At 50.3% G+C, this 19,528-nt stretch overlaps 2 protein-coding genes across 2 annotated transcripts; both read right to left on the reverse strand.

Moving 5' to 3' along the window:
• Positions 1-893: 893 nt before the first annotated feature.
• MCIDAS (multiciliate differentiation and DNA synthesis associated cell cycle protein) lies at positions 894-8,778 on the reverse strand. Its single transcript, XM_019742916.3, has 7 exons — positions 8,497-8,778; positions 8,316-8,406; positions 8,049-8,137; positions 4,809-4,881; positions 4,026-4,249; positions 3,323-3,433; positions 894-3,065 (listed from the first exon to the last, which is right to left on the reverse strand). The coding sequence occupies exons 1-7, from the start codon at positions 8,611-8,613 to the stop codon at positions 2,625-2,627; spliced, it is 1,146 nt and encodes a 381-aa protein (XP_019598475.1). The 5' UTR covers positions 8,614-8,778; the 3' UTR covers positions 894-2,624.
• Positions 8,779-10,866: 2,088 nt separating this feature from the next.
• On the reverse strand, positions 10,867-14,708 carry CCNO (cyclin O). The gene is made up of 3 exons (XM_019742923.3): positions 14,134-14,708; positions 13,335-13,520; positions 10,867-12,879 (listed from the first exon to the last, which is right to left on the reverse strand). Exons 1-3 carry the CDS (start codon positions 14,518-14,520, stop codon positions 12,394-12,396), a joined length of 1,059 nt encoding a protein of 352 aa, XP_019598482.3. The 5' UTR covers positions 14,521-14,708; the 3' UTR covers positions 10,867-12,393.
• Positions 14,709-19,528: the final 4,820 nt, after the last annotated feature.

Genomic DNA, 19,528 nt, shown 5'->3' on the forward strand with positions numbered 1-19,528 from the left:
ATATTTTCTATCTGCTAAGGATTGAACGTTTGTGTCCCCCCCCCCCCAATTCATATGTGTAAGCCCTAGACCCCAGTGTGATGGCATTTGGAGGTGGAGCCTTTGAGAGGTTTAGATGAAGTAATGAGAGTGGAGCCTTCATGATGGGATTAGTGCCCTTATAAGAAGAGGACCAGATCCCACTCTCTCCCTGCCAGGTGTGGATACAGCAAGAAGGGTCTATCTGCAAATCAGGAGGAGGGCCCTCATCACAACCCAACCATGGTGGCACTCTGAACTTGGACTTCCCAGCAGCCAGAACTGTGAGAAATAAGTGTCTTTTGTTTAAACCACCAGTCTATGGTATTTTGTTATAGCAGCCCAAGCTGACACTATCCTTACTGTTCTTCATAGCACTTATATACTTGTTTAGTGTTTATCTCTTCCCAGGAGAAAGACCCACAAGGCCAGGATCTTTGTGATTTGTTTTTTCACTGTTTTTCGAATCTGCATTACTTAGATTCTCAGTAACATCCAATAAATATCTGTTGAATGGATGAATCTAATTTTTTAACTCAACTACTGCTAAGTAATACAAAGTTGGTAATTTGTGCAATTAGTTTACAGGAGAGCTTCTCCTCACAACACTCCTTGCTCCCCAGAAATGGAAAATACTTAAGCAGTTAGAGTTGCCAATGGCTGACATAACAATTATAGGTCTATAATCTGAATGGCAGTAAGAATTGTGATTTTTTTAAAATCCAGGCATAAGACAAATAGAAAAAAATACATATAAAATTTTTTTTTAACTTTGGTCATGGAAGCTGATGCATATGAAAATACTAATTCAGGAGTGGAGAGGAAAATAACTTTTATTTTTTTAACAGGACTTTATTGGGGAACAGTGTGTACTTCCAGGACTTTTTTTTTTTTTCCAAGTCAAGTTGTTGCCCTTTCAGTCTTAGTTGTGGAGGGCGCAGCTCAGCTCCAGGTCCAGTTGCCATTGCTAGTTGCAGGGGGCACAGCCCACCATCCCTTGGAGGACTTGAGGAGTTGAACTGGCAACCTTGTTGTTGAGAGCCCACTGGCCCATGTGGGAATCAAACCGGCAGCCTTCGAAGTTAGGAACACCGGGCTCCAACCGCCTGAGCCACCAGGCCGGCCCGGAAAAGAACTTTTGACAGGCTGATCATTTCTTGGACCAAGTTAAGGATTTTCTTTTTGTTTTGTTTTTTCCAGTCCTGAATGTGTTAACTTTATATTTGAGCTGATAAGAAGAATTCTGAGCTGTCCAGTGTATTTTTAAAGTTCATTTGTTAGACAAAATATGAGGAAATGTGGTCTATTTTATCACTTTTTTTTTCTTGCTTTATAATTGGCTATTTAAATACAGATAACAGTACACAGGACAAACTGGTAAAGCTGGTTCTGCCACCCTGTCCAGCTCACCTGTTACCTGATATCTCCACTCAGATGGCAGCACCAGCAATGTGGTGTAACAGGGTTGGAAACTTGCCCACACTGAGCCCCCAAATGCAAGAAGTAGCCCTCAAGTTAAGAACTGTGGAGGCTGAAATAAATCACTACTTGACATATGCTACTCACAGAGTCAAAAAAGGAACCCCACATAAAAGGGTATAGAAGAAAAGTCAAAGTGAAGGCATTATATAACATACAAGTTTTCCTTAGATTAAGACAAAAAAATATATAACATGAATGTGCACCCCAATTTTAACCATGAAATTCAAATAGATACTTTTACTTTTACCAAGACTTCCACATCTGGTTTCTGTCCAAAAATACAAACACTTTTTTTTATGTGGGATATGCCATTTTCTTGAAACAAATTATGTTTCTCATTAACAGAGTTTGTTTTTGTGTGGTTATTCTGTCTAGACAAAACTGTACGTATAATTAATATAAACATTTACCATAAATCTTATAAAATTATATGAATGTTCATTACAGACAATCGTGTTCAGCACCTATTTTGTTGATAGCCCACTGCCTCTGAGAAGCCACATTTTTCTCTACCTTACTGCCCTAAGGCAAGTATTTAAGCTACCTCTCCTAATTTTTTATTCTGGTAACTAGAATAAAAGTTTTCAATAGTAACAAAATTAAGTGTCCTTCCATTCCGGGGGGAATGTGTGGCGGGGTTACCCAGGGACCTGACTGCTGGACCTACACTCCCTAAATGATTAGTGAGAGGGATTAGTGGTTCCCAATAGTACTTCTTATTGTAGAAAATGACAACTTCTTAAATCCTCCTTTTCATTCTTATAGAGCTAGGGCATTGTGCAATTATAAAATAGCTAAGTGATTTCTAAGTCCCTTCCAGCTTTAAAGCTGCTAAAAATACTTTTTAAATTGACTGAAATATGTATGTCACACACACACACACACACACACACACACACACACACACACTTCCGCTGTGAAAAGGGGAGGGGTTATTTTGTACCAGAACTTCACAGTGCTTCAGTACCGAGATTTGTTACTGAAAAAAATAAGTTTCAAGGTGGCATTCGCTCTGCAGGGGAGTGCTGAGAAGCCATGTTCAGGAAGCCGTTCAGCTACTCCCGCTTAGTCTCCAGGCGCTTCAGTCGGGATACAGAGCAATGTTTTGGGGGACCACAACCCAATCAACTGGGGACCCAGCGGAATTTGTAACCCCCGTTGGCTGTCCGAATGGTGAAGGCATTGCCCTGAGGGAAAGCAAGGGTGCGGATGGTGCTGTGGCTGCGGATGGGGGTGCTGAAGGAGCCGCCCTCCTCCAGGTCACTGTGGCTCAGGTTCACCGCGCTCCCGCTGCAGTCTGTGCGCAGTCCCCGGAAGGCGCCGTGCAGGTTCCCAGGCCTGCGGTCCAGGCTCGCGGACTCCGGCTGTAGCCGGAGCCGCTTGGGATCGCGGCTCTGCAGCGCTTCATCACAGCGCTCGGAAATCTCCGTCAGGATGGCGTCCACTTCCGCGCAATCCTGCCCCGCAACGCTGAACAACTCCTCCAGGCTCCTTTTGGCAGTCGCCTTGAGCAGGAAGGGTTCGGCTGCTGTCCCGCAATCCCGAGACTGCGTGATCATCAGCTTCTACAAAAGATGGGGATGGAGCGCCGCCCTAGGGCCTGCAGGACTCGCCACGTGCGGGGCGCGCAAAGGAGACCTGGGTGCACCTTAAACAGCGCGACTCCGCGGACTTAGGCGCTCCCAGCTAGTGACTTAGCGAGCTCCCAACGGTCCTCTCCTTTCCCCACCCCAGCCAGGTCCCAACACTACGAGCAGGGTCGGGGATGCACAGGAACATTTCCGACTTCCCGCAGTGTCCCATCCTCCCGCGCCCAACCTACATCCAGCACCGAGGCCAGGTGCCGGGTCCGACTGGCCAGTTCCTTCAGTTGCACGTTCCGCTCCTTAAGCGAGGCTATCTCCTCTTGTTTCTGTGTCAGTGTCACCTGTAGCTGCAGGAGATCCAAACGTTCAGAGGTAGGCCATCGGTCTCCTCAGTATACTCTGCATGAATTAAACCTAACATCTATTCAGGAACTGAGGATCCAAGGGCACTTACACTTGTAAGTAAAATAAGCAATGTTCTGTATTTGACCTTTTTTTCACAAAGCACTTAGACAAAACGTATATCAATTAATCCTCAGACTAGCCTGGCGGTGAAGAGTACTAACTTTGGCTACAGACAGATCTAGGTTCTGCCTCTGAAGTTCAACCTTCCTATACTTCAGTTTCCTTATCTGTAAAATGGGGCTAGTAAGTATCTACTAGCTCAGTGGTTGTGAGTAAGCAAATTACCAGGCATATGGAAAGCCTTCAATAAACATTGGTGGCCCTATTAAAAATCGAGTGGGGTAGAATTATTCCCCACTTAGTGAAGTTGGAAACTGAAGTAGAGCCACTGGAGCACTATGTAAACTACTCTGGAGTCCACTGGTTCTGGCGTCTACACGGGCACATTCCTGCTCATGCACCCCCCACTTCCGCCAGGAGCTCCATACCCTGTCCTCGCCCCCGGACCCCTGGCGTCCGGCCCAGTGTCCCTACTTGGTTATTCTCAACGAGAGCGTCCCCTAACGCCCTTTGGTTCTGGTCAGCCACTTCCTTCCAGTACTGCTCCAACGGAGGTACGTCCGGAGGGCGCAGCTGCGGTGACTGCAGGGCCCGTGGATCCAGCGGCGGGGAGAGACAGGGCTCGAAGGGCAATACGTCGCCAGGAGAGAAAGGGAGGTCTCTGCCGGCCAGGGGAGGCGACATCAAAGAGGATGAGTCTGGGGAAGAGCGGGAGCTGGGTTTGCAACCTCAAACTCATGCCCAGCTAGCTACAGGGACAAAATGCCACGCCGGATGTAGGGTTTACACGGAGATTTTTCTTTATTAAGTGAAACACCCTCACTCTGCAATCCCTATGATCCCAGGTCCTTCCTGATATACTCTACATAAACAGCAGGTGCTCAATATAGGCCTCTTGAATTGATCTGTACTGAATTTCCACCGTGGCCAGGCAAACCTGCCTGAACTCACACAAGTCCGCTGCTCTGCGTACACCTATCTCTCAACATCACAGAGTAGGGCTCCCTCTCCCAGAACTCACATAGGCAAACTGAGAAAGGGCTAAAATAGATCCAGAGATTCATCTTCTCTGTTAGGACTGCTGGGGGGAGGGGGGCATCCCCTAAATATCGAAGATCCTGACCCTTTGATGAATTGCTAGCGAGCCGTTGACAGGTGCTGAGTTTACCACCTTCACAACCACGAAATCTGAACTAGTCTGATGGGGGGGGGGGGTCGCACCCCGCCGTTATTTAACTGCAAGGATGCTGCACTTGCCTGCAATGAGATCATCTACCGTGTCTCTGAAATCCTGCAAATCGAAGTCCGCTGCCGTTTGCAGGGAATGGTTCTGAAATAAACCAGAGGTGTAAACTAGTTAATGTCGAGTCTGGCAGGTCTGGAACACTTCCTAGACCTACAGTTGTCCTCCCGGGCTCGGCCTTGGATCTGTACTCTCTTGCGTTCGAAGCCGAGCCTCATACCTGAAAATCAAAGCCCCATCCGAGACACGAAACCCAGCAGGCTTGCACCGCCATGGTGGGGAGCAGGACGCACGAAGAGGGGACACGGTCTGCGAGGGTCCTGCAGGACGCTGAAACTGTGCGTGGCTGTGTGTCGGGTGTCTGTCCTTCAGCGCTCAGCGCCCTGGCACGGAGCCCATCCTCTGGCAGCCGGCACAGGCCCCGCGCCTCCTCACTGGCCGGCTACCAGCCAACCAGCAGCCTCCAGCACGTTCCTTGCGCGCCCGCTGAACCTCAGCTGGGGCTTACCTCCGACCAGCCAAGGAGCCACCGCTCTAAGATCTGGGAGCGTGGTGTAAGAACACTCGGGTCTTTCCCCCAAGACTCGACAGCGTGCAGGGTCATCCAAAGCAGTAACTTGAGGCCATATATCCTGCCAAGGCTCAGTCACAGCTAAACCATCCCATCCCCATAAAGGAAGGGGAAGGGTAGGCTATGAGAAGGGGCCAGAAATGCTATGGAAAGTGTTTCTGTTCAGCACGCAGCAGCTGTGGTGTCTATTGCTCTTCTGTTTCTCAAAAAGTTGGTGTCCAACATCTTGAACTGGACACTCTCCTCGATTCCTACAATGTGCCTGGGTGTGTAGGCAGGAGACTGTAAAATGCTGGTGCAAGAACCTTCTTTTTCCCTAATTGTGGACATTTAGAGTTGACAAAACTCTTTCACATTAGAGTCTCTGTTAATTCTCATACGATGTGGGAAGCAGGCGGGGCCCAGGAAGTGACTCCTCCTCTGATAGAGAATCTGATGCTCAGAGAAATTGAATTGCCCAAAGTGACCTCTGAAATAGTGAAATTGGGGCTCCTTCCCCAGAATGCTGGTGCCTATTTCAATCCACTTTCCTCTCTACATTGTCTCTAGTTTAATCTCTCTTTTAGGAAAGCCTGGCTTCTAACGAAGACAGACTGAGAAGGGGAAAGAAGTCTCTCAAGGGGCATAATATGAGGGATGCTCCAATATGCCCACCAGAAATATCTATTCTACTGATTTGACTATTATTGATTGCTTGATTCCTTCGTGTAATCATATTCATTCCCAAAAGCCCCTTTTACTATTCAAATATTTCTGAGAAGAGGAACTTATTCTGACCCTAACATCAAGGAATGTACAAGCATCAGTTTTCCTCAGAAGGGACAGTTTCAATCTGGGAGGCCTCTAGCACCAGTTGGGAACTGAGGCTACAAGGGAAAAGTTGCTGAGATACAAAGTCTGAGGGCCCCAGACAAATCCTGAAGCACAGGTCTGCTCTGGTAGAAGGAATCAGAAATGAGATTCATTTCCAAGGGCTGAAAGGTCGCCCTCTCAACAGAGACTGTAGAAAAGTCCTTACCATGAGGAGCCTGGAGGCTAACTCAGGAACTGGGTGGGACCCAGGAAATGCTTTCTTCTGTGCTCTCCAGGTCTTGGCCCATTCTGGACCTCCAACACTTCTAGAGCACTTCCTCTCTCTGTCCACCTTCCCCAGCAGGAGAAAAGCTGGGACATATGACCAGAGGGTGGACTGGCCAGGTGTCTCCCCAGGGAATCTTCCCCTAGGGGTCTCTCTCCCTCTGCACCAACTCTGTTTTCCCTAGGGAAAGTCCTAGACCTCTAGGGCCATCTGGCTTGAGCTCTGTCCTTGAAACTTTGAATCCTACCTTCCCAATTAGATTAAGATCTGGCATTTTTTCAACTACAACAGCAGCCCCCCCACCACACACACACACACACACACACACACACACACACACACACAAATACTAGCAGAACATGATGTCAAGTTTAAGCTAGATTTTTGTTACTTGCAAAATAAACATGTTAAAGTAAGGGAGTAATGTAGGCCTCTGCGTCGGCTGAAAGGTGCTCAGGCATTGTCTTTTCCTTATTTAGGCATCCAGATCTAAAAAGAACAATAGAATGGCCTCTGTAGAGCAATGCCCATTCTCACCTCTTGCCTTAACAATCTCTGCTATTAGTGGCCTGACTTGCCTGGGCTCTATCCCAATTCTAAGAGGCACTTAAAGGAGGTGGGAAGCTTTGCCCCACCGCCAACCCCAGTTGTGGGAGGTGGTCATATCTTCTAGAGAGTTCTGTGCTGGGCCTTCCCCATGGACCGCATGTCCCCAGCACCTGATGCCTGGAAGCAGGAACAGACTGGTACTCTTCCTGTAAGTTGTGTCTAGCTAAGACCTCCTGTCCTGGCCACTTCACATGGCATCGATGAGCCAGGCTTCTGACCAGTGCTAGGAGGTTCCATCATCTGCCTGGCTGGAATGTCAGTCCTGACAAGTGGTAGAAATGGGAAGAAATATAGGGGTTTTTTTTTGGGGGGGGGAGTCAAATGCCTCTTTGCCCCATGAGGGTATGTAACGGGAGTCATTGGAAGGGGAGAAAAAACTTTTTAAAAATGTCCAACTGCTGAAGGGCCATCTCTGCAGAGAGGAACGTTTTCTATTAGATTTTTTCCAGAGTCCTTTGTCCCTCTTCCCCGTTTCCTCCAAATGTGAACTCTGTCTTTTCCGGTCTTGATCCAGAAGTTATCTTCAGATCTCCACACTCCTTAGATACCCAGGGAGTGAAAATGGTTAATGAATGAACGGCCGGGAAGGAGACGTTAGGGGAACAGACAGGACGTATCAGATGTCCAGCGCGCAACTCTGCTCCCACCTACCCGCCTAATCCCTCAGTGAGCACTCTCCACATTGCTTTGTCGCAGCTCCAGGGAATAGATGGGGAGAAGAACGGAAGACCGGCCTGGCCCGGGAGCCCTCCGGAGGAGTGCCCCTGTCCGGAGTCGGTCAGAACAGCTCTGAGAATGCGGCCGCCGTAACATACTAGGAGGGAGGAGGAAGTTCTGATCCTCTAGGCTCAGATTCCGCAGGACGTGTCCCCTCACTAGCCAGATGTGTGTGCGCTCCTCGCCGGAGACGAGCCCTTGAAGAAACGAACCCAAGACTCCGGAATGTCGAGTTTGAGCTACCAGAGCCAGAGAGGCTCCAAGAGGAAGGGGAGGTACCTGCGAGGCTTCTGAGTCACCACTAGGCGGCGCGTCGGACCCGAGTAACGAGCAGTCCGCGAGGTCCTGCAGGTCTATGGTGGTGAGGGCTGTGCGGGTAGAACCGGAGATACGAGCGGGACGGACCCTGAGCTTCTCAGCAAGGGCTCGCCGCTGGCATCACCGCCAGGACTTAGGAACCCGGGGGAGAGCAGCTCTTCCGAGCCGCGCGTGCTCCACCCACCCGGCGCGCGGAACCCGGGGAGTCGTGCGGGGCCACCGGCTCACCAGGCAGCACAGCGCGCTCCGGGTCCTGGGGATCCTCGTACACCGACACCGGGCTGCCGCAACCGGAAAAGAACTTCCGCGGAGGCGTGAACTAGCCGAGCACAGAAACCGTGAGTGCGGATCAGCCCTCGGGGCGCAGAGCGTGAGGAACCCGCCCGGCCCCCGCCCGCCGCGGTCCCACCTTCCTGTCCAGTTTCCTGGGCTTGCCGAAGCGCCGGCCCTGCAGCTCCAGCATCCTGTTGGGGCAGATGCTGTCGAAGGCTCGGCGTCCTGCTGCGGCGTCCCCGCACGCCTGCATTCTGCCTCCCCGCAGGCTTTAGCTGGGGAGCCCCGCACCGACTGCTCGGAGGCAGTGGCCGGGGCTAGGGTGGCGACCACACCCTGCGCTCCGCCGGGTGCCTGTAGGCTCAGAAGCGGTCGGGAGGTACGGGAAGGCGCGTGGCCTGGGTGGAGCCAAGGGGCGATTGTGGAGGTGCAGAGGGAGGGCGGAGTGGAGAGGGAGGACGGCCGTGCGGGAGGGGCGGCTCGCGCCGGAGCGCCAGAGGTGGCGCCTTCAGCCCGGGACAATCTGCGCTCAGGCGGAGGCGTTAAACCCAACCTGGCAACCAGCTTCCCCCGGGAGCCGCGAGCGCGGTGCCGGGGCCCGCGAGCGCCCTTTTGGCGAGCGTTGGCGCCGCAGCCTCCCCGCCGCGCCAAAGCAGGGAGGGAAAGGAGGGGTGGACGAGCCCTACCGGTCCCTAACACTAGGTACCGCCTTCCCGCTTATGGACAACGGGGAAGGAAAAGTTAAGGAATCTTGTTTCATTTTCTTCCCACACCAGCCACAAAACACGAAGAAAATATGGAGTGACACTCGCCAAAGCCAGACTCCAGCATTTATCCCGCCGTCTAGGATTTGGTGGAAATGTAGAATTCCAGCAGGTATTCGCCAGAACAGCCCCCCATCACAGAAGCCCCTTTCGCCAAGGCTCCATGGGGAGCATTCCTGGTTTTGACTCACCTACTTCCACTTGGTCTCTCTTGGTCTGATGCTTAGAGCCCGGCCGGATACCCCTAGCCCCGCACTCTCCCAGGCAACACCACCAGAGCACAGCTTTAAGAAGAGGATCAATTAAGCAAACGTGACATCTACACTGTCCTCCAGTTTCTGTAAACGCCACAGTAGACAGTCCCAAATCCTCTATAGCCCCTGTCTCTGTCCCCCTTCCCGCTCCCCAGCCTTTAGCTGCCTGCCTTGCTTTCTCAGAAAATCTTGGCTACTCTCCCCAAGCCCAAAGCCTCTCCCAGGAAGAGGCGTCTCCAGATCCTTGGGTGAGGGGGCCTATCTCAGTATCACTCATGTCCATCCAATTTGAACAATCATCTGAAATTGGAATCTTTGTGACCTCCTACTGGGCTCCTTGTTTGTGCCTTATCCCCAACGGTAGTAATAGTAGTGAAAGATCCTCTTTTAAAGTGTCACGATCCTCTTTTATTTGCACCTGTTGTCTAGATTAAAAAACAAGATACCCCTAAGAGTGATGGAGAGTAACCCAGTGGCAGAGCTAGAGTAGACTTAGAGACTCTGATCTGCCTGTGGATGCCGGAACCCAGAGGAGGTGAAGCTGGCCAGCTAGAGTTGGTGTAATATGCTGACGGTGAGGAGCTCTGGCTTTCTGGGCAGGAGTGCTGAGTATCAGAACCAGGCTCCACCAGATCCGTGAACCCCAGTTCTTTAGGAAAAACAATGCTCACTCCAATCCCTTTGCTGTGAAGATGAGATTATTGATGTAACGTGACTGGTGCTTGGTGTGGATGAATTAGTGTTGTCTTAAGGAGCCTTTTCAGCTGCACCTCCTATAGCCTGTTCCTGGCTCTGTTTTTTGCTTCTTCTGGTTCCTGAGTAGCCTAGCCACTAGCCAGTCCATCTTCCGCCCCGGTCCTTACTGATTTCCCAGTCTGTAAAAGGAGTAGGAGCGCTCTTACCTAAGTTTTGGGGAGATCTCTACACATGGAGACCATCACCGATTTTCCAGAACAGGCCTATTTTTCATCAATAAGTTCCAAATTCTGGTACAAAAGTATAGGTATTGTACATAAAAATGTATAAGAGATTATCTGTGGCAAGAGGAGCTGGAATAGCATGATTATATGACTCCTAATCTGAATGATGCTGGAACCAAATCACCCATATCAATCTTGGCTGAGTGATAAAGTAAATGCTGGTGAGGAGAACTCCTTCCACTCTTTTGCAGAAGGATCTGCACCCCACCTACCCACCCCCCATCACAAACACACACCACATCGCACAACCAGGCTGAGGGCTCCAGATATTTTGGAATTTGGGACAGATAATATTTTTCCTCCCCTTCCTTTTCATCATCGCATACCTGCGATGGGACCACCACTTACCCCTCCCTGAGCCAAGGAGGAGGAAAGTTCCTGGAGATTTTGGCACATCAACAAATCAGGAGAGAAGGGGCCTGAGGGGCTCAGAGTAAGGTGTTCCTGGCTTTGGAGGATGTATATGGAGAGAAGTGCAAGGAAGAGTCTCTAAATTTGCTTTCAGTTTGCTTTTTATTTGTGCATATTTGTCACAAATTTAGATTTATTCTAAATGCAATCATACATGACTTTTCCCCAAAACTTTTTGTTTTCAACCATACAGAAAATTTGAAAAACCAGTATAATGAACAGCATGTTCACCGCCAATTGTTAACATTTCCCTATATTTGCTTTATCTCTATTTCTTTCTCCAAGTTTTTTTCTGTGCAGGCTGCCACCAGCCTTCTTGAAGACTTGCTATGTGCCAGCGCCTTTACTGGGGGGGGGGGTATATGGAGTATCTTATTAAATCCATACTTCAACCCTACCAGATAAGTGCTATTATTCCTATTTTTAGAGAAGAGACTTAGACATAAAGATGAGACTTGCTTAAGGTCACCCAGCAAATTGACTCCAAACCCACTCGTTTAATCACAACCTTATACTACCTCACAACAATCTCACTTAGGCTTCACAACAGCCCCGTGCTAGGGACTGGTACAGCCACATCTATCTCAGAAACAGGGTTTTTGGAGCATTTCTAGACACCTATAAATTAGGGAAGTTGAGCAGTGTGGCTAAGGGAGGGACTGAACTTAGGTCACCTGCCTTCAAACCCTGGATGCTGCACTGTTGTTTAATCTCTCTGAGGCCCAGTGTTCATCTCTGAAAAATGGGATAGACACTGCCTCATAAAATTGTTGGATTGAAATGAGGAATTCTGAGCACAATGCCTGGTACATTAAGCAGTCAATGATAGCCATGATTACCGGTATGCCATTGTTACCCTGGGCTCAGGTGTAACAGGTGCTGAGAAGCATGAACCATTGAACGACGTGATTGCAGGGTAAATGGGCTCGATTCGTAATGGCCACAACTGCCTGCAAAGCCTTGATTTCCAACACCTGTTAGTTGTTGGAGTAGCTATTGCTTCACCCTCTGCTAGTGGAGCTGCAGTGTCCAAAGCTTCCAGGCCAGGCATCTTTGGCACCAGCGTGTGCACCCTCGCTTCTCTAGACAGCATAGATTGCTGTGGCTTCTATTCAACTTCACACCCCACCATATCTTTTGGACCTCTGGGGGTGTGCAGTCCTCAGCCTTCTGACAGGAGGGTCATGGGATACAGGTCTACAAGTTGACCCTGAGTTGCCTTGTAACTGGATCCGCAGTCACCTGGACATTGCCTGACCTGGCTTTATTATATAACGATGCCAACTACAGAGTGGATCCAGAGGGAGGGAGGACCCCTCAACTGTTGCTGACCACCTCTATTCTGGGGCTGCCTTCACTATAGCTCCCTGCAGACAAAGGCAATAGAAGCATTCAGACAAACCACGACAGCCTGTTTAATGGGGAAAGACTCTTCTCATGTGCTCTCAGAAAAATAAATAAACGACTAGACGCTGCAATGTACGTGATTTACAATGCACAGGATGACCTGGTGACCAAGCTGGAGCCCTGAACCCCTCTTTGTGGCTCAATACTACATTCTCTCAAAGCAATGGGAAAGGTCCAGCTCCTTGGCCAAGGGATAAAAGGAGACCAAGGGGCTATTTTATTTCAAGCTCCGAGGCAGGCTGCACTTCTCGTAAATCTGGTGGGGCAGCATGTGAGTCAGGGAGGTTCCATTTATGGCTACCAGTAGCTGCAGCTTGCCCAGGCAGTCCTGCAGCGCTGCCTCGGGGTGCTCGCCCAGGCGCAAGTCCACGGGGCGCGGGAGCTGAAGCATACGGTCAGCCAGGGCCAGGCAACAGACGGCCAGCAGGGAGGGGGTGTAACTGGTGAAGGCGTAGTCTGCCAGGCTCAGCTCTGCCACCCCTCTAGCCAGCGCTTGCGCCTCCAGGGCTTGGGAGACTTCGGCCTGCCGGACCTCCACGCGCGCGTGCGTGAAATGCTCCAAGAAGAAGCTGATGGTTGGCGCGCCCAGGCTGAAGTGCAGTTTGTGTAGCACGATGCACTCGAGGTTGCAGAGCTGCTGCCGGGAGAAGGCGCCGCAGCACAGGGCCAGGAGCTGCTTCACGCGCGGTGGATGCACCTCCACCTGTAACACAGGTGCATCCAGGGCCCAAGGCCCACCCCAGTCTCAAACCTGGGAGAAAACCAGAACTCCCCCCCCCATCCCTTCCAGCAATATAGCTGGGGCTTCACCGCTCCAATACTTTCACTTAAGTCACCTGGGGTGTACTTCTAACGCAGCTTCTCTAACTACTGTCCGACTAAAAAAATGTTTCAGAAATTTTGAAGGTCTCTCCTAGCCCTTCCCCCATCCCTACCCCGCTACCAGACTAGAATAGGGGCTCTACGAAGAGCTGTTGGGACTAACTTCAACCTGTTTCTTTGAGCACTGGGTGAAAGTTGGGGGTGGGGGATGTATAAGCTTGCAAACGTCTACCAAAATGAGTTTAGGGAACTCAGCAGGAAATCGTGTGCTCTGGAGAGCCAGGAGGGCAGAGTGGCCGGGCGTTTGGCTGCCCCCCGGGCCCCGCGGGGAGGTACCTGTTTGCAAGCGATGAGCAGGGACGTGACCCCGAGCAGCTGGAAACAGTCTGCAGCCACAGGCGTGGTGGTAAGAAAGCGGTCCAGAATGTTCACCGTCAGGCACAGAGACTCGAAGGAGAGGCCGAACTGGCGGTGCACCGGTATCAACCAGCTGAGCAGCTTACAGCGGGATTCCGCCGTCACCTGCCAGGACGGAGGAAAGAGGCGATCGGCTGAGCCTAGGGAGAAAAGAGGCTCCGGAAGGGACGGACCAAGAAATCGCAGGGAGCTTCCCTGGAGGGAGACAGGAAGAAGAGGAAAAAAGCTAAATGCTCTCTAAGCTGGGAAACAGGCGGGCAGCGTTGCTGTGGAAAGAGCGCTGGTCCAGCTAAGCGCCGAACACCTGGATTCGTGCCTGGCTCTGTGCAGAGCGCGTACACAAATTACCTCGTGTAATCCTCTCAGCAATTCAATGGGGGCGGCGGGGGAGGGGGTGTCCGGACTTTGCAGATGAAGAAACAAGCCCAGGATTGTTAAATACCGTGGCCGGGGTCGACAGGAGTCCGACTCGAACCAGAAACTGTCTTAACTCCTCTGCAGTCTACCATATCCCCCATTAACCAGTTTGGAGACTTTGGGTAGGTCGTTTAAGCGGTCTAGGCCCCACTTTCCTCCATCTGTAAAATGAAGCTGATAGCCCGGGCCTCCAAACCCCTACCCACTTGGACCCGGGGCCGGAACTAGGCAGAGCAGAAAAGGAGAGAGCCCGGGACAGGCAGGAGAGCGGCGCTAGGAGCTGGCTCTACCAGCGCCTCACTTGTGGCTGCCGCGCCAGCGACTCCCGCGGGTGGAAGTGGTTCTCCCGCGCCTTGAGGAAGGCGTAGCAGCTCTGACCGTAATCGCGGAAGGTCTGTAGATCTAGCTGTACCAACTGCTGGGCAGGGCCAGGTAAGGGGCGGCAGCCTCGTGCCGCGGACGCTGCGGGGCTGTCTGCGCCATCCGAGCCGGAGCTGGGGGTCTCGAACAGGTCGCAAACTCCAGAATCTCCCGGGAGCGGACTCGGGTCCAGAAGCTGCAGTGGCTGCTTCCTCCGGAGGCGTGGACGCCTGCTCTTCTTTACCGGGGCACGGAGGTTCTGGTCATTGTCCCGCCTCCGAGCCCGGGCGGCAGGGCTCACAGGGCTGGTCGGGCAGGGGGTCACCATGATGCGGCCCAGTGGCCGGACTGAACATCCAGCGCGTGCGAGAGGGCAAAGAAGGCCGGGCCAGCGGGCGGCGAGGCCCTAAGTACTGGCCTGCGACTTCCCTCTACCACACCCCCAGCCTCTCACTGGCTGAGTCCCGAGCCGCACGAGAGCCGCGTTTTCCCGGCTAAACAACCGCTCCGGAGCGAGGGGCTGGCAGCCTCCGCTGTCTGCAAGCGGGAGGAGGGGGAGGAGCTGCCGCCCGCGCCGCTCACCCGCCTGGCGCCGCCCGCCACGCGCGCGTCCCGCGTTACCGAGACAACCGAGCCCCGGTCGCCGCCGGAGCTGAGTTCCTAGTGGGGTGGAGTGGGGCGATGGCGACGAGGTCAGGTGAGCCCAGGATCTAGCTGAGGGGCTCCCGAGAAAAAGATTCTCCCGGGGCGACGGGACGGGGCGGGCGGGGGGGGGGGAGAGGGCGGGGCACGGACCAGATGGTCTCCACTCGTGCGAGCACCTTCCATGCCGGCCTTCATCCAGGTCGGTAATTTTGTAAAGGTCCGCTTCCGAGTTCCAAAAGGACACTCCAGGAACTAGAATTCTGACAGAACAGTTTTCTTCATTGACTCATACAAGCAGTAATCCTAATTCAATCGAGTTTGTGATTTTTTTTTTTTAGGCAGGACCCCAGTAGCCAGTGTCCCTCCTTCCGCGGGTCTCGGGGAGAAGAGCCCCCGCATGTTCATCTGCGTTGCTGTGTACCTAGAAGCCAGTCCAGCCAGCATAGAGCAGGCATTCCTGCTCCAAACATCAAAACAAAACAGAAGGCTGCCCAAGGAGCCGCAAACAGCGGACCTACAGTCCTGTAAAACTAACTCCGCACTTTCCTCCCCAAACCGAGTGAGCCGGAGCGGTTTAAGAACATAACATTGTTGGAGCGTTGCATTTCTCCCTCTGTGAAATTGCTCACAGCCTGTTCTGTTTTAAGTCATTAGCTTCTGACCCTTTGTCCCCGGCCCAACATTTGTTGGTTATTCCCTGTTTCCAGTTTCCGCTCCTCAGAGTGGAAGTTTCCTCAGAGGAAGTTTAGCTTCCTGCAGAAGCTCACTGAAGTAGAGCTGCAGGGGTGGGAGGTGTGTGTGTGGGGAGGGCGAGTGGGGGTCCAGACAGGGGAGACGGTACTGAACATGGCAGTTTCCTCAGGGCACTACTGGTTAGTCCATAGACTCCTGTTCTGGTAGAAGCTGGAGTCCTTCTCCTGAGTAAATCTGTCTGAGTCTCAGAAAGAGACTCTCTTCAGGAGAAGGGGCGGGGATGAGGGCACAAGTAGCATCTAGTGAGTCTTACATGCATTAACCAGTGGCAGAAAGCCCACATACCCTCGAGTTGAGGAACATTCCAGAGGCATTCCAAGAGTTGAGATTACTAGGTGCTATACTGTGGGGACAGAGCCCCAGAAAGTAGTTTCCAGGCTCTCGGCCTCACATAGAAAGGTGTTGGCTCAGGTAGTAAATGGCCATCAACTGTGATTGGATGGCCATCAGCTGTGGCTACTTGGCCGTCAGCTGTAACCAGTGAACCATTGGCCACTAATATGACTGCTGTGGCTACGCTAGCAGGAAAATGGGGGGCTAGCAAGAAGATGGTGGCTGAGCTAACAAGAGCAGATTGCAGAGAGGTGGATGCCGCCAGAGAGAATATAGTGGTATGACTCCCCTACCTATGGCTCTGTGGGTGTTCCTTTTTGGCCTCACCATATCCTGCGTTCTCTTATATGGGGAGCCAGAGCAGAGACCCCGCCGGACGCCCTGCACGACATATACCAAGAGTAGTTTCAGCCATTCTCACCTCATTCCAGACGATGCCAAATGTATGTAATCAACGTGTAAATCTTTGTTCCCCAGAAATGTAGTGTAGTGGGATTTAGGGTGGTGTGTTCTCTAGATGCGAATAAAAGAAAAAGGATCACTATCCGGTTCTGGTCAGTGTTACCCCTATTTCCCTGTAACTCTGAGCAAAGTCTTTAGTCTCCAAGCCTAAATAGTGTCATTTGTAACATGAGAGATTAGCTAAGAATCACCTATATTTCAAAATACAGAAACCAAGCCTCTGTGTCTCCTCCCAGGCTCTTGTTGGGGAACCATTATGGGAGGAGCAATTAAATTTATGCAGAGGGGTCAGATATCAGACTTCTTCCTTGAGAAGCTGTCTAGGTGAGGAGAAGAACCCAGGAATCCTGAGTTTCAAATTGGCCCAGATGGCCCCATAGTACAGTGGAAAGAGCACAAATTCAACTCCTAGGGTAAAAATTGTTGCTCCCATTTATTGGTCATCTTCGGTAAGCTGCTAACCTTCTCTGGGCCTCTGTTTCCTCCTCTGTTAAATATAGATATTAATACTTGCCCGAAGAGTCAAGTGAAATAGGTGTGAAAACTCAAACTTTTTTTTAAATATAAATAGTGGAGTCACCTTAAAACAATCAGGAAGTCAACAGTATTATCCCACAGAGCTATCCAGAAAAGCAGTACCATCATTTTATCCACCTGTGAACGTGAAGCTAGTGTGCTGTGTTGAAAATATTTTGCTTTCTCAGAGCGTGTGGCTGTAGTTACACTCCCAACGGGGGTGCCTGCACTTTGGCCTGATGGATCCATTCCTCAGCACAGGCATATCTAGTTTTATTGCACTTCGCTTTATTGTGCTTCACAGATGTTTCATTTTCACAAATTGAAGGCAAGACCTTTCACCAGCAAAAAGATTTTAACTGGCTTTATTGCAATACTGGCTTTATTGCAGTGGTCTGGAATGAACCTGCAGTATCTCTGAGGTGTGCCTGCTGTGCCAGGTCTACAACAGTGAGCAAGGCTGCATGAGCGCTGTGGAGATGACACTGTCGAAGGGGAAACAGAACCACTCGTCATATTTTTAAGATTATTAAAGTGTGGTAAGAATTATGATAGAGGATCTCCTGGGTGTAGGGTTGATAGATAAAATACAGGACACCCAGTTAAGTTCATATGTCAGATCGACAACAAATAAATTTTTACTATAAGTATGTCTCAGGTATTGCACGGGACATCTTTATACTAAAAATTATTTATTGTTTATCTGAAATCCAAGTATTACTTGGGGCATACTTATACTAAAACATTATTTGTTTATCTGACATTCAGATTGAACTGGGCCTCCTAACAACTGGCAGCCCTACTTGGGTGCCATAGGAGCCCACAGTAGGAGTAACTGGCCTGGACTGGAAAGGCTTCCCAGAGCAAGTGGTGGTTAAGCTAAGACAGAAGGATGGGGGTGGAAAGAAAATAAGAGACGGATTTGGGCAAGAGTGTTCCAAGTAGAGGAATAAGATGTGGGAGGGTCTGGAAGCATGATTCCTGGGATAGTCTAGGGCCTACATGATACAGAATGTCTGGAACACAGAATTGAGGGGAAGGGAAGGGCGGTAGGGGAGACAATAGCTAATACTGATATAAAACTTATTATGTGCCAGGTAGTGCTTTACGCTCTTTATGGATAGTATACTCATTTAATCTTCAACTCTATGGGATAGGTTCTTTTATTGTCTCCATTTACAGGTAAGAAAACTGAGGTACAGAGAGGAAAAGTAGTTTGCCCAAGGTCACGCAGATAGTAAGTGGCAGAACTAGGATTCAAAATTAGCGTAGTGCCTTGTTCCATAATTACCGGCTCTATTCCTTCCACAGCAAGGTCACCCATTGTGCTGTAGGCTACATCAAATGTTTAGCTTTCCTTGAAGCCACTGACCCAGGGGGAGAGGAGATCTGTCTTTTGTTTCAAAGATTACTATGGCTGATATGTGGGAAATGAACTGGAGGGGGCAAGACTGGAGGCCATTTAGGTGCTGTATTTGTGATGTGGACAATATGGTCAAAGTTAAAGGCTTTTCATTTTCCCTATGAAAGGTCTTGAAAATTAATTTCTGTGATTTGAGTCTGGATAGGCATCCCTATTGTGTTCTGCATTTATTAAATACTAAGGGAGAACTAAGGGAAGGCTTTCAGTCCACCCTCAGGCTGCTGTTTTGAAAGGAGAGCAAAGCTGAGGGGATAGAGCTCCCAGAAGAAGAAGGGGCCCATAGGGTCAGAGCTGGTTGCACTTCCTTGTGGTAAACCTTGGAGGCTCACTCTGCGCTCTGCTGCGGTGTGGTTTCGCAAGGCAGGCAGAGTTGCCTTGCCCCTGTATGTGCCAGGAGGTACAAGTTGAACTACAATTGGGAGTGGGGAAAAGGAAGCAAGACCTCAAGCCCAAAATTAGTATGAAGCCACTTGGAGTGTGATGAGCACAGATGGTGTCTAATTTGTAGGAATCAAACACCTCTTAGGTGATTATATTAAGTAAATGTTGGTTTACTTAGCTTCTCAGAGAGAGCGCTGTTGCTGAATAGGCAAGTTTAAAATGTCTGGTGAATGCAAGTTCTGGTGTCTAGCAACCTTGCTGGGAGTAAGAGGTCTCAGAAAGCAGGCCAGCCTGAGGACAGAGAGAAACTGGTGCCGTTGTTTTGGAGCAATGATTAATAGCCTGTTAAAAAGTGTAGCTTTCTGTCCACCATCCATTGCTGATGCAAACGTATATTTCACATGTCGTAGCAGATCAAAGACAAACTACTAAAGGAAGATTTTATGGAGTTCTGTTACTAGACTATCACTATGTCTGAATACTGTAGTTGTCTGTCTCTGCTCTTCTGCAACCATTATTTAACAAGCACCTACTAAGTGCTGGACATTGCTTTAGATTTGCAGCAGTGGATAGGATGCTCAAGGTCCCTGCTCACATAGTGCAGGGAGCAGGGAGGCTGAAAGCAAAGCAATAAATGATGTCAGACAATAGTAAGGTTTATGCAGAGATTGAAGTGTGCTGGCTTAGAGTGAATCCATGGCTACTGTAAATTGTATGGTCAGGAATGCCTCTTTGAAGAGAATTCTCTCATGTGTTGCTAGTGTTCACAAGTCAAAATATCAGTCTTTTTCTTTAAATGTTGTCAAATCCATTCCCTAAGTGA

The sequence above is a fragment of the Rhinolophus sinicus genome, chromosome 3, assembly GCF_057876585.1.
Source record: "Rhinolophus sinicus isolate RSI-liver-muscle chromosome 3, RSI-T2T, whole genome shotgun sequence".
Taxonomy (NCBI): domain Eukaryota; kingdom Metazoa; phylum Chordata; class Mammalia; order Chiroptera; family Rhinolophidae; genus Rhinolophus; species Rhinolophus sinicus.